This window comes from Amblyraja radiata, chromosome 9, assembly GCF_010909765.2.
Source record: "Amblyraja radiata isolate CabotCenter1 chromosome 9, sAmbRad1.1.pri, whole genome shotgun sequence".
In the NCBI taxonomy this organism is placed as follows: domain Eukaryota; kingdom Metazoa; phylum Chordata; class Chondrichthyes; order Rajiformes; family Rajidae; genus Amblyraja; species Amblyraja radiata.
The window spans coordinates 18,650,190-18,662,271 of record NC_045964.1 but is presented as its reverse complement, the minus strand read 5'-3'; the positions used below and the strand labels follow the sequence as shown (position 1 = coordinate 18,662,271).

At 42.3% G+C, this 12,082-nt stretch overlaps 1 protein-coding gene across 2 annotated transcripts in view; it reads left to right on the top strand.

The window, feature by feature from the left end:
• Positions 1-11,025: 11,025 nt before the first annotated feature.
• The window catches only part of rgs6 (regulator of G protein signaling 6), a 63,833-nt gene continuing 62,776 nt past the window's right edge, over positions 11,026-12,082 (top strand). For both annotated transcript variants that reach the window (XM_033026810.1, XM_033026809.1), the window contains exon 1: positions 11,026-11,072. In XM_033026810.1, the coding sequence (XP_032882701.1) occupies positions 11,045-11,072 (28 nt within the window). In that variant the 5' untranslated portion in view covers positions 11,026-11,044. The remainder of the gene's footprint in view (positions 11,073-12,082) is intronic.

The window sequence follows — 12,082 nt, the reverse complement described above, 5'->3', positions numbered from 1 at the left end:
AGGCTGTTTGACACACCGAATCCACTCTGCCATTGAATCATGGCTGGTCTATCTTTCCCTCTCAACCGCATTCTCCTGCCTTCTCCCTGTAATTTTTGACACCCTTACCAATCAACAACCTGTCAATCTCCTCTTTAAAAATACCCAATGACTTGGCCTCCACAGCCATCTATGGTAATGTATTCCACAGATTCACCATCCTCTGGCTAAAGAAATTACTCCTCATCTCCTTCCTTTTATTCTGAGGCTGTGCCCTCTGGTCCGAGACTCTCCTACTAATGGAAACATCCTCTCCACATTTACTCTACCCAAGCCAATTTTTGTTATTTAAAAATACCCAATGACTTGGCCTCCACTGCCATCTGTGGCAATGAATTCCACAGATTCAGATCCAAGTTATTTTTACAACCCATGTGGCCTAATTTAATTCCTGTTTCCCAAAGCTAAATATTCAGAGCAACCCTACAGCCCAGGGTTTAAAGGAATAAATGTTGGAATATTCATACAGTATATGTCATATGCTCTATACTATTTCCATTGCCTCCTAACTCCAACTTATCAATGGAAAACAAGACTATGTAATATTCATTAGCGCCTTTCCTAAACTCAGTATCAGAGTCATAAAGTATTGAGAAATACATCGTGGAAACAGGTCCTAAAACCCATTCTGGCCAAGCCGATCATGTGCCATTTACATTAATTCAACGTCAAACCCACTTTTTATTTTTGCCACGTTCTCATCTTTCCAATAGGAAGAAAAATAGTGCAGATCTGAAACAAAAAGCAGGAATTGCCTTAATAATGCGGTAATTAGGCTTTCCCAGAACTACATCCAAATGTTAAACCACCAGACTCCTTTGCTGTTTAGATGGATCTGCTGGCTTTTAAAATATTTTATTCAAGTGATCTTTGCTTCCAGTCAGATAATGTACTCAATCTCAAGCATTGTAAATTAAAAATCAAATCTGTAATGTTTCTAAATGTGCTGCACAGCAATGAAATAACACCAAGGGGTACTTTAGATCACTCTAAAGTATTTACTTTTTTTTGCAGAGCCATAAACTGTTGCAATATTGACAATCTATCACTTTGTATTATCATCAGAGGCTTAGAAACCAACAATGCTTCACCTTAAAAAATGAACAGCATCATATGTTCAAAATATGTACAATTTTTGCAGCTTGTATGATGCAATTGATTCACCTCCTTTAATAGAGCACCTCAAGTCTTCCCTGCTTAGTTTTTTTCTTGGCAAATGCCCATTAACTCCAAGAGATCTAATTCAAAGCTGCACTAATTATAATCCACCACCACCTTATTTTAGCATTTTTTTAGGTATCATCGGTTATTTTTGTGATTAACAGTTAAATTGAATATAAGACTGCTTTTGATGCTTCTAAAACATACCTGATAGCCAGGGCTGTTGCACTCAACATCAGAGAGGATATTAAATGAGTGACTGATGCTATGCCACATGTTTTCATTCTCTATTCTTTTCCCTCCCTATATTTTCAGAGTTAATCTGCCCCAATTTTCTGCAGTCACCATTCCTTAACAACTTATTCCACTGCCTGGAATCTTTCACTTAAAGGAATTAGACCCCAATACTACAAATTGTTTTAATTTTCCTGTCAATCTCAGTTAATTCACTTTACATTATTATCTGCTGAATGGGTGTCTTGGGAAAATTGTAACTTGTCCCTAGTGTATATGGGGTGATCGCTGGCCAGAGCGTACTCAGTAGGCCGGAGAGCCTGTTTCCATGCTGTATATCTAAGGTCTAAAATGCAAATATTGCTCACTCTCACTCTTGCCAAACTCAACCCTCACTTTTCCTGACCCAATGCGAACCTCATAGCCCATACATACATTCAATCATGCGAGCATCAATTTGACCAGGAGCAATACTATGTTACAGGAAGTATGGGTGGTACAATTTTTGGTTTGACAAACCGTGTCGACAGGAGTGCTCCTGGACTTTGCCTAATGATCTAAGAAATATGCATGCTGCATCCAATCTCTCAGTTCTTTGAGCAACTATGTTCTTGTAATTATAGCAATCAATTAAAACTGTCATCAATAGGGAAAAGCACTTTACTCTAATGTACAAGTCTGGCCAAGCTTCAGGCCCAAGGAGGCAGATAATGAGTTTGAATATTAAATGGTACAACAGATGGGCAGAAATTAAGCATGATCCAATGGAGAATGATACAACTGCACATATTTATACAGCACTTTTAACACAGCTGCCTCAAAGGAACATTATTGGGAATGTGGGCGGATAATAGATAGAGTTGTTCCATTTTACCTCAGCATGTCTGATGTATTGAGGAATAATTCAGTATGGATTCCCACAGCTGAGTCCACTTCAAGGACAACACTAACTGAGTCTGATTCATTGGGATACAAGGACTCACCAGGAGGTAAGTTACCAGTGGCATCCCACTGGTGTGTCTATCTTCAATGTAAACCAGCATCTGCAGTTCCTTCCTACACATTATGTATGGAATAAGCTGCAAGGGGAGGTAGTTGAGGCAGGCACTATCCCAACATTTAACAAACAGATAGACAGGTACATGGATAGGACAGGTTTGGAGGGATATGGACCAAACACGTGCAGGTCGGACTAGTGTAGGTGGGACATGTTGGCCGGTGTGGGCAAGTTGGGCCGAAGGGCCTGTTTCCACACTGTATCACTCTATGACTATGGTGAACATGATACAGACGGTGACATATGATGCAACAATAAAAACTGGGAATGATGCAGAAAGTGCTGAAAATACTCAATAGGTCTGAGTGTGGCAGTGGAGGAAAATACAGTGAACATTTCAGCTCGTTGATATTTAACATTGAGTCTGTTTCTCTTCTCACCTGACCTCCTGAGTATTCTAGCATTCCAGGAAAAGAACAAAGGGAATGTCTATGTGGAGATTAAGGGTGGACGGGAAAAACGGATTGGAGAATGGTGCAGAAGTCTTCTAAATGGCAACTAATCTGTCTGGAGAAGGTGTTAATAGAAGCAAACTCTCTTGGGTGGTTGGAGGACACTGGTTAGCTCCCCTAATGAAAGGAGTTGGGGGTTGTCTGTGTATGGCAACTCTATCATGAGTTGAAGGTGTAACAAGATGGAAAGACCATGGTGAACATGCACCAATCGGAACCACAAGTGTCATTGCTTTCTGTGATATCACAGATTTAAGTGGGATTTTGCTTCAGATTCCCAACATCTGCAGGTTTTACTTCTCAATCTCTCAGTACCTAATGTAATTCAAGGTTTATTTTTCTTCCCATTGATGCTGCCTCTGCTCTTGGGCTTTCCCAGCATTTTCCTTTATTTCAGGTTTCCATTAACTGCAGTAAAGTTTGTTTTTACTCTTTGCTCTGTCCTCCCTCTCTTCCTACACCATCATGACACATTGCCAAAAAGTCTTCAGCACCTGATTTAAGCCGAGTACTATCCATCTTAGTCTTCACTCTATCACAAATATTTCCTTTATCCCTCCCTCTTCTCTGCAAGTTTAAACTTTTTTTCTTAATGGTTCCAGTTCCAGAAGAAGATTGTCCATCTGAACCATTATCTCCGTTCCTCTCCCCACACATACTCCTTGGCCAGTTAAGCATTTCCAGCACTTTCTGCTTATAATTCTGAATAATGCATGCATAATGCTGTGCAAAAATAAGAAGATCCAAATACTTAATTCTAGGAATTTATGGCAGCTATTAAATTTTAACTGTCCCCCCCCAAAAAATTGTGAAAAGTTGCTGCTATGCAAATAAATTAAAAAACAAATCATTCTGAATGAAGGAGGTTTTGTCTAGACAAAGCCTGCACATGCAGTGTAGGAAAGTGGATGACAAATGAATATCAATACACCTTAGTGCAAGTTGATGAAGCAGGAGAAATAAAGAAAGCTTTGGAAAATGTCTGAGGATGGGAGGGGAGAAAATGCTTTTATACCTTATGCCAGATGAGGGAGGGGAGCAGAGCGAACAACCAGAGTGAAAATATTCCTTGATTGTGTGAGCTGTGTTCCCAAGGCAGCATGAAGTGTAGGTGGAGTCAATGGGACGGAAGGGTGGTTTGTGCGATGAACTGGGCTGGATATAATTCTCTGCAATTTCTTCCAATCTTGGGGCAAAGCTGTTACCAAACCACGCCGTAATGTATCCTGATACAATGCTTCCTGTGATTCATCTGCAAAAATTGGTCAGTCATTGGAAACATGCCAAACTTCCTTAATCTTCTCTGTGGCCATAGCCTCAATTCTCATCTTACTTCCTAAAATCATAAACTAGCAACTTCATCTTGCTGACATTGAGGGAGGCGTTGTTGTCTTGACACCAAGTTTCTAACCTCTCTATCCCTTCCATTACCTCATCTCATCATTGTGTAAGATACAGCTCACTACGGCGGTGTCATCTGCAAACCTGTAATGAAGTTGGATCATAATTTAGGCGCATAGTTATGAGTGTATAGGGAATGTAGTAATGAGCTGAGAACGCATTTGTGTAGGCCATTATTATTATTATTATTATTACAGGTGCACAACCTTTTATCCGAAAGCCTTGGGACCAGACACCTTTCGTAATTCAGAATTTGTCGGTCTTCGGAATGGAAATTTCTTAGCGTAGATTTTAATGGCTGGCTCAGTGGTAGAGTGCTCGGCTCATATCCGCAAGGTCGCGAGTTTGCGCCTTGATCCTGGCAGTTACTCGATCGCGAGTTTGAGTCTTCAATGTCGTTTTTTCTTGCAGAATAAATGTTTGTATGAAATGCAGTGTAGGAGAGGTGTACTGACTGTGTGGGCAGAACTTTGGAAGTGATTGCCCACCAGTCTAAAAAGCCGCTGTGTCTCCCTGTCCCTGGGATAGCAGGGGGCGATCAAACAGCACAATACCCCCCTCCCCCTCCAACTCCAGAGGAATCCGCTCCCCGATGGGCCGCTACGGCGACAAGTGGCAGTTTGCCCACAGCCCGAGCTGCGCCCCCTCATCCGCCACCCCAAGAACAAGACGTACCTTGTACACCATCAGCTTCTGCCCCTACGTGTTCCTCTGGAGTTGGAGCGGGGCTGGGCTGGAGTTGCTGCTGGCTGTGGGTCTCTGGGATCTCCGTGCTTACAGTGGGCCTGGGGGTCGGTGAGCGGCGGTGGGAGCTGTGGAGCTGTGGAGCCTGTGGACCTACGGACCTACCTCCGTGGAGCTAGCCAGCTTCGGAGCGTGGAGAGCTGCGGGGGCGAGCTGCTGCGACCCGACTCCGGTGGATGGTGACACCAGGAGCTCGCGGGTCCCCGGTGGGAGACTGCTTTGCGGGGCACCAGCAGCGGCGACTTCTCCCGCCCGAATTACGGGGTTGAGAGTGACCTGGAGGGGGGCCTTACAACGCCCGGCGCGGCTGTAAATTGCCGCGGACTTGCTAGCGCCCGCCGGAGGCTCCAACATCAAGACCCGGGGCAGGGCCCTACATCGCCCAGCGTGGCTTTGAGTGGCCGTGGACTTGCTAGCGCCTGCCGGGGGCTTTGACCTCGACTTCGGGAGAGGAATGGAGAGCAGGGGAGAGACAAGTCTTTGCCTTCCATCACAGTGAGGAGGAGACTCACTGTGATGGATGTTTATGTGAATTGAATTGTGTTGGTGTGTGTCTTGGTTCTTTTTTTGTATGGCTGCAGAAACCAAATTTTGTTTGAACCTCATGTGAGGTTCAAATGACAAATAAAAGGTATTGTTATTATTGTATTGTATTGGTGTCCCGTTGGTCCTGACGTCTCCGGCCACCCCCCTGGACTGGAGCTGAGACTGGGAACTGTACCGCCCTTGCCCCCTCCCTCTGCAACTGCAAACAACCCCACTCTCCTGCAAGAACGGTACAGTTCCCGGAGGACGGCAGGTAGCCGGAGACGTCAGGACCAACAGGAACCCGCTCCCCGATGGGCCCCTACGACGCCCCGAGCTGCGCCCCGTCATCCGCAACCCAGGTTCCTCTGTAGTTGGAGCGGGGCTGGGCTGGGCTGCTGTTGGCTGTGGGTCTCTGGGTTCTCCGTGCTTGCGGTGGGCCTGGTGGTCGGTGTCCAATTGGTCCTGACGTCTCCGGTGACTGGCACGGTCCTGCTGCAATCGTCGACGTGAAGACAGTGCAAAGCCCCCGCGCCGGTGCAATGGGCGGGGAGCTGGAGAGGGGAGGGAAAGGGTCACACACATGGCCGGGAAGCAGAGGGGCGTAGGTGGGATAAAACTGAAGGGAGCGACAATCTGCACTGTGTATCGTGAGTCTACCGTGGGAACTTTTTAACTCAGCGGGCAGGCAGCAGCATATTGTCAATTATTAACCCTCCCGCGCAATATACCCTCACCTTCTCTTTTATGAATGGGGATTTAGTTCCCCTTTCTTCGAGGACCGACCGGAGGTTCCGCTGTCACCTCTGCGGGCCGCCCTCGGTGAACGTTTTCAAGGACCTTTCTTCAAGGACCGAAAAAATGGCCGCTATTCGGAGGTTTTCGTTATTTGGATCTTCGGATAAAAGGTTGTGCACCTGTATTATTATTATTATTATTATTATTATTATTATTATTATTATTATTATTATTGTTATTGTTATTGTTATTGTTATTGTTATTGTTATTGTTATTGTTATTATTATTATTTCGGACTCAAGGTCCAGACAAGGGACAACATTACATAAATTACAATGCATATAAAAACACCATAAAATACATATAAAATCTTAGTATATCACATAAAAGCACCATAAATTATATACAAAAAACACAATTTAAAATCCAGAATAAAAAGGAAAGATCAGTGTCCGACAACGAGACAGCGATACCAGTGTCTCCACAACTGGGATTCGTAGCGTGTAGTGCTAAATCTTTATTGTAATCATGGCAGATGTTGTGTACCTACTTTCACTGACTGTGGTCAAGGATCTGGTTGCAGAAAGGAGTGCTATTTCCTAGATTCAGGGGTTTGGAGATGAGGTTGGACACCAAATCTGAGAAGAATTCAGTAAAGGTGAATTATTTTATTGCTTTTGCATTAGTGGACCTTTCCCTTGCATGTTCAGTTCTTTGTATCCAGATCCCGAGTAATTTGCTGTTGTCATTGTATTTTCAGATCTGCATGCATTTTATTGAACATTATTGTTTTGTTTCTGAAATGCCCCAGAGCGCCAATCTAAACCTCCAGCCACTTACTCATCTTCAGAATTAATTGAAGCAACTATCGCTAATTCTGGGAAGTATTTAAAATATAATGGCTCCCATTAATTCCTAGTAGTGGGGGGTAAATGAGTAAATAGGATAGACCATCACGATAATTGCATCTTCCGCCTAGAAAGATTGATTACAATGGGGCCCGTCTAGATATAAGACTATAAGGTGGCCTAATGGTGTTTAAAATTCTGAAGGTGTGTATCAAGATAGAGCACCAGATGTTTTCACTGCAGGGGAGTCCACAATTAGCAACTGTGAATATGAAACAAATACAATTAAATCATGTAATACATTCAAGAGAAACTTATTTACCTAGAGAGTGGCTGGAACATGGACTTACTAATACATGGAGTAACTAATTCAATGGAGATGTACGAGAATGGAAGAACAGAAGATCATAAGATCATAAGTGATAGGAGCAGAATTAGGCCGTTTGGCCCATCAGGTCTACTGCGCCATTCAATCATGTCTGATCTATCTCTCCCTCCTCACCCCATTCTACTGCCTTCTCCCCATAACCTCTAACACCCATACTAATCAAGAATATATATATCTCTGCTTTAAATGTATCCACTGACTTGGCCCCCACAGTCTTCTGTGGCAAAGAATTCCACAGATTCACCACCCTCTGACTAAAAAAAATACTCTTCATCTCCTTCCTAAAAGAACATCCTTTAATTCTGAAGCTGGAGTAACTCAGCGGGACAGGCAGCATCTCTGGAGAGAAGGAATAGGTGGCGTTTCGGGTCGAGACCCTTCTTCAGACCCATCCCTTCTCTCCAGAGATGCTGCCTGTCCCTCTAAACCTTTCCTATCCATGTAATTTTCTAAGTATCTTTTAAAGGTTGTTATTGTACTTGCCTCAACTATCTCCTCTGGCAGCTTATTTCATATAATCACGACACTCTGAGTGAAAATGTTGTCCCTCGGGTTCCTGTTAAATCTTTCCCCTCTCACCTTAAATCTATGTCCTCTGGTTCTCAATGCCCCTACCTTGGGGAAAAACATTGTCCATCCACCCCATTAGTTCCCCTCATGATTGTGGACATAGTTAATCTGAAGGAAGAAAGTGTGAGGGTGAAATATCAGACGAAAAAAAACAGGTATACATGGTAGTTTCTATCTGATGAGCCACACAATGCTACTGAGATGCTTAATGAATTCCCACATGGTTCCCCATCCCAGAATAGTTCTGGCCTAATTCTGCTAATCTGCACACTGACAGTGAGCTCTGATAAGGAAGCTGCAGCACTAAACTCTGCAGAGAGTGGTGATGATATGGAACTCACTGCCTCTAGGGGTAGTAAACACAGCTAATCAAGTCAAGTCAAATTTATTCTCATATGCGCAACTACAGTGAGATAGTAGTACAATGAAAGATCTTGCTTGCAGCAGCATAGGCACATCAACTCAGAAAAACACAGAGACAAATTGTACATAAAAATTGTACATGAGTTTTACATAGAGGCTTCTAAAAGAAAGAAGACTTTGCAAAAAAAAAACCAGTGCAAAAACATAATTTTATAAAATAATCAAGTCCATGGTAGTGCAAGAGGTGATGCCTATAGTAGGAAGGAACTGCAGATGGTTGTTTAAACCGAAGATAGACACAAAATGCTGGAGTAAGTCAGCGGGCCAGGCAGCATCTGTGGATAGAAGGAATGGGTGACATTTTGGGTCGGGACTGGGTCCGTCTCACTGAATTACTCCAGCATTTTGAGTCCATCTTGGGTGATGCCTAGTGTTGTGTTCGATTGAGGTTTTGTCGATTGATTCAAGAACATGATAGTTTAGTAAAGTAGTTGTTCCTGGACCCAGAGGTGTGGGATTCAGGCTTCTGTATGTCCTGTTCGATGGTAGCACTGAGAAGAGGGCATGACCCAGGTGGTGGGGCTGTGCCTGTGATGGACCAAGCTGAGTCCACCACTGTCTGCGGCCTCTCACATTCCTATGCCTTGGAATTACTATACCACGCCACAATGCAACCAGTCAGGATATTTCCTACAGTAAATCCGTAGAAGTTTGGTTGAGTATTCAAAGACCTACTGAACCTATTTAATGCTTACTCAGGACTCTCAAGAGTGAATTGGATAAGTCATTGAAAGAAAATAATTTAATAATAAAGAGAATTGGACTGTGTGAGGAACAAATATAGACTCAATGGACCAAATGATCATCCGTGCTGTAATAATTCAATTACTCTAGCTTCATCCAGCATTACATAAATGTCCCTGCTTAATTAAAGGCAAATATCTGAATTAGAACTAAGCGAACTGAGTGCTATAAATCTATTGTGATTTAGATTAGGTGAATAAGCAAAGTTGAGAAAATGAGACAAACATCAAGTTGATAGGATAAGATTGTGTCGTTCCGCTGGTAAATGAATAATTTGCTGTATAATCAACTTGTATATTTTGTAATTCTGTGCAATTATTGAAAAGGCAATATGACTGAACCAGAAGGCTATCTTGAACATGTACAGTATGAACATTTTTGGTTTTTGAAGTTAACCCTTTTCTCTTTCACTTCTCGTGCAAGGCTGTTTGAAGATCTCTGGACTCTTGGAAAAAAAACATTTTAAAAATGTGTGTGCGCATGAAAATGTTATAATAATTATTATTATTACAATAATTACATTAAGCTGCTTAGTTATTACAATAATGAAGAACATTGTTATAATAAGCTGCTTTGTAAGGATCAAGAATTGACTGACTGGTTTTCAATCTAAAATGTAACCTTTTAAGTGGCGATCAAGTGAGGAGAGACGTTATCCAATTCATCAAAGCAATTAAATTAACAATCAAGGTGTAAATCAACAGTGAACAGAAAAATAATGAATATTATATCAAATTTGAAATAATCCTTGTGAGGACATAATACAGGACACATTAGAATCTTACTGGGAAAATTAAAGCTGATAAATATCATGTTTCTCAAGAAACAGATCCATCAGGCAAGAATATTAAAATAACAATCTATGTAAAGACAATATTAAAATGGATAAAATTGTAGAGCCTGAATGGCAGGCTTGGAACACCAATTTAACTCAGCGGAACAGGCAGCATCTCTGGAGATAAGCAATGGGTGACGTTACGGGTCAAGACCCTTCATCAGACTAGAGTCAGGGGAAAGGGAAACAAGAGATACCCATTACTTCTCACCAGAGATGCTGCCTCTCCCTCCGAGTTACTCCAGCATTTTGAGTCTATCTTCGGTTTAAGCCAGTATCTGCATTTCCTTCCTACACACAACAATCTTTGACCAATTCACTTTGACACAACAATGGTCCAATTCAAGCCAGAATGTTGATATCAAAGATTCCTTTGACAGCCAAGGGTGAAACAAATTTCAGAAATTGCAATCTAGTTCACAGTGAGCATGCACCCGTCAATATAATAAACATTCTGCACTAAACGGACAGCCATACTTTGTTAGGATAGCATTTGAGAAGCTGGGCATTTTCCAGTGGTAGTTAATGATGTCAATATACTGTAGCTTGATGGAGTGAAGTCATGGGAGAGTTTGAATTCAAGCTTCTGCGATTGGCATGGGAGTGATTAAGACTGTTGTTGGAACAAGGTCTCAGGCTACCTATGGATGATTAAGTCAGTTTAATTCACCTAACAGCACTCTTCCTATCCTTAACCATTTGTTTGTTGCTTAAGTGGTGCCAAGATTTCCCTCTCCACTCTTCTGCCCAGTCTATTCTGAATGTAATTTCCTTCAAAACTCACAGATAGACCTGGTAATAACAATGCACTTGCCTTGGGCTCCTTATTCAATCATTCATTTCCATCACCTTTCCATTTTAGGTGCAGACATCGTACAGTGGTTGATGAAGAGCCTGAATATTGAAGACCCAGGTAAAGAAGTTTAATTATGTGGCTTGTATAGGAAAAATTCTGAATGTACATCTGCTGTTTACAGCTTATCGGGTGCTCTCAGTGTGGAGTTTACAAGTTTGCCCCGTAACTGCATGGGTTGCCTCTGAGTGTTCCTGTTTCCTCACACATCCCAAGGGCGTGCAAGTTTATATGTTAATTAACCTCTATAAATTGACCCTAGTGTGTATGAAATGGATGCAAAGTGGAATAACATAGAACCACTGTGAATGGGTTGGCATGGACTCTGTAGGCTGAATGGCCTGTTTCCGTGATGTACCTTTCAATAATCAATCAATCAAACAATGAAGACCAAAGTGGAACCAAGACTGGATGACTTTTTGAGGAGGAGCTGGGCCAGTCAAATGAATCACAGTCAAAAAGATTTCTGAGGTGATTTCACTTAACAACAAAGGGCTTTAAAATATATCCATAGCAATAAGTCCAATAGTAATATGATAATTGGAGGATTTAACCCAGAGCATTAATTATAAATCAAATGTAGCAAAGGGACTCAAGGTATTTAAAGGGGAAGTAGATTACTTTTCGTGAGACTGGAAATATTTGAAAGATTGGTGAATTGAAGGTTATGTGGAACAAGAAAAGAAAATGTCCTGCAGACCACACTGCGTCTGGGGTAAGAAAACTGAGTTCATTATTCGGATTGAAGACCTGCACAACCCCTAAGCTCTTTGATCTGTATACTGCAACAAAACACCCAAAACACTCAGCAGGTCAGGAAGCATCTGTGGAAAGAGAAACCAAGTTAACAATTTTGGTCAAAATCCCTCTGTCAAATACTTCCCCACAACCTTGCTCAGTAGAATTGAAAAGTGGGAAAGAGATGCTTAATCATATCCTACCTGGAGTTGTGCTCAATGGGCTGCACTATGATGAAGCTGGTGGAGCCATTGCTTCACAACGCCAAGGATTTGGTTCATTGCTGATCTTGGACGCTGTCTGTGTGGAGTTTGCTCGATCTTCCTGCGGCC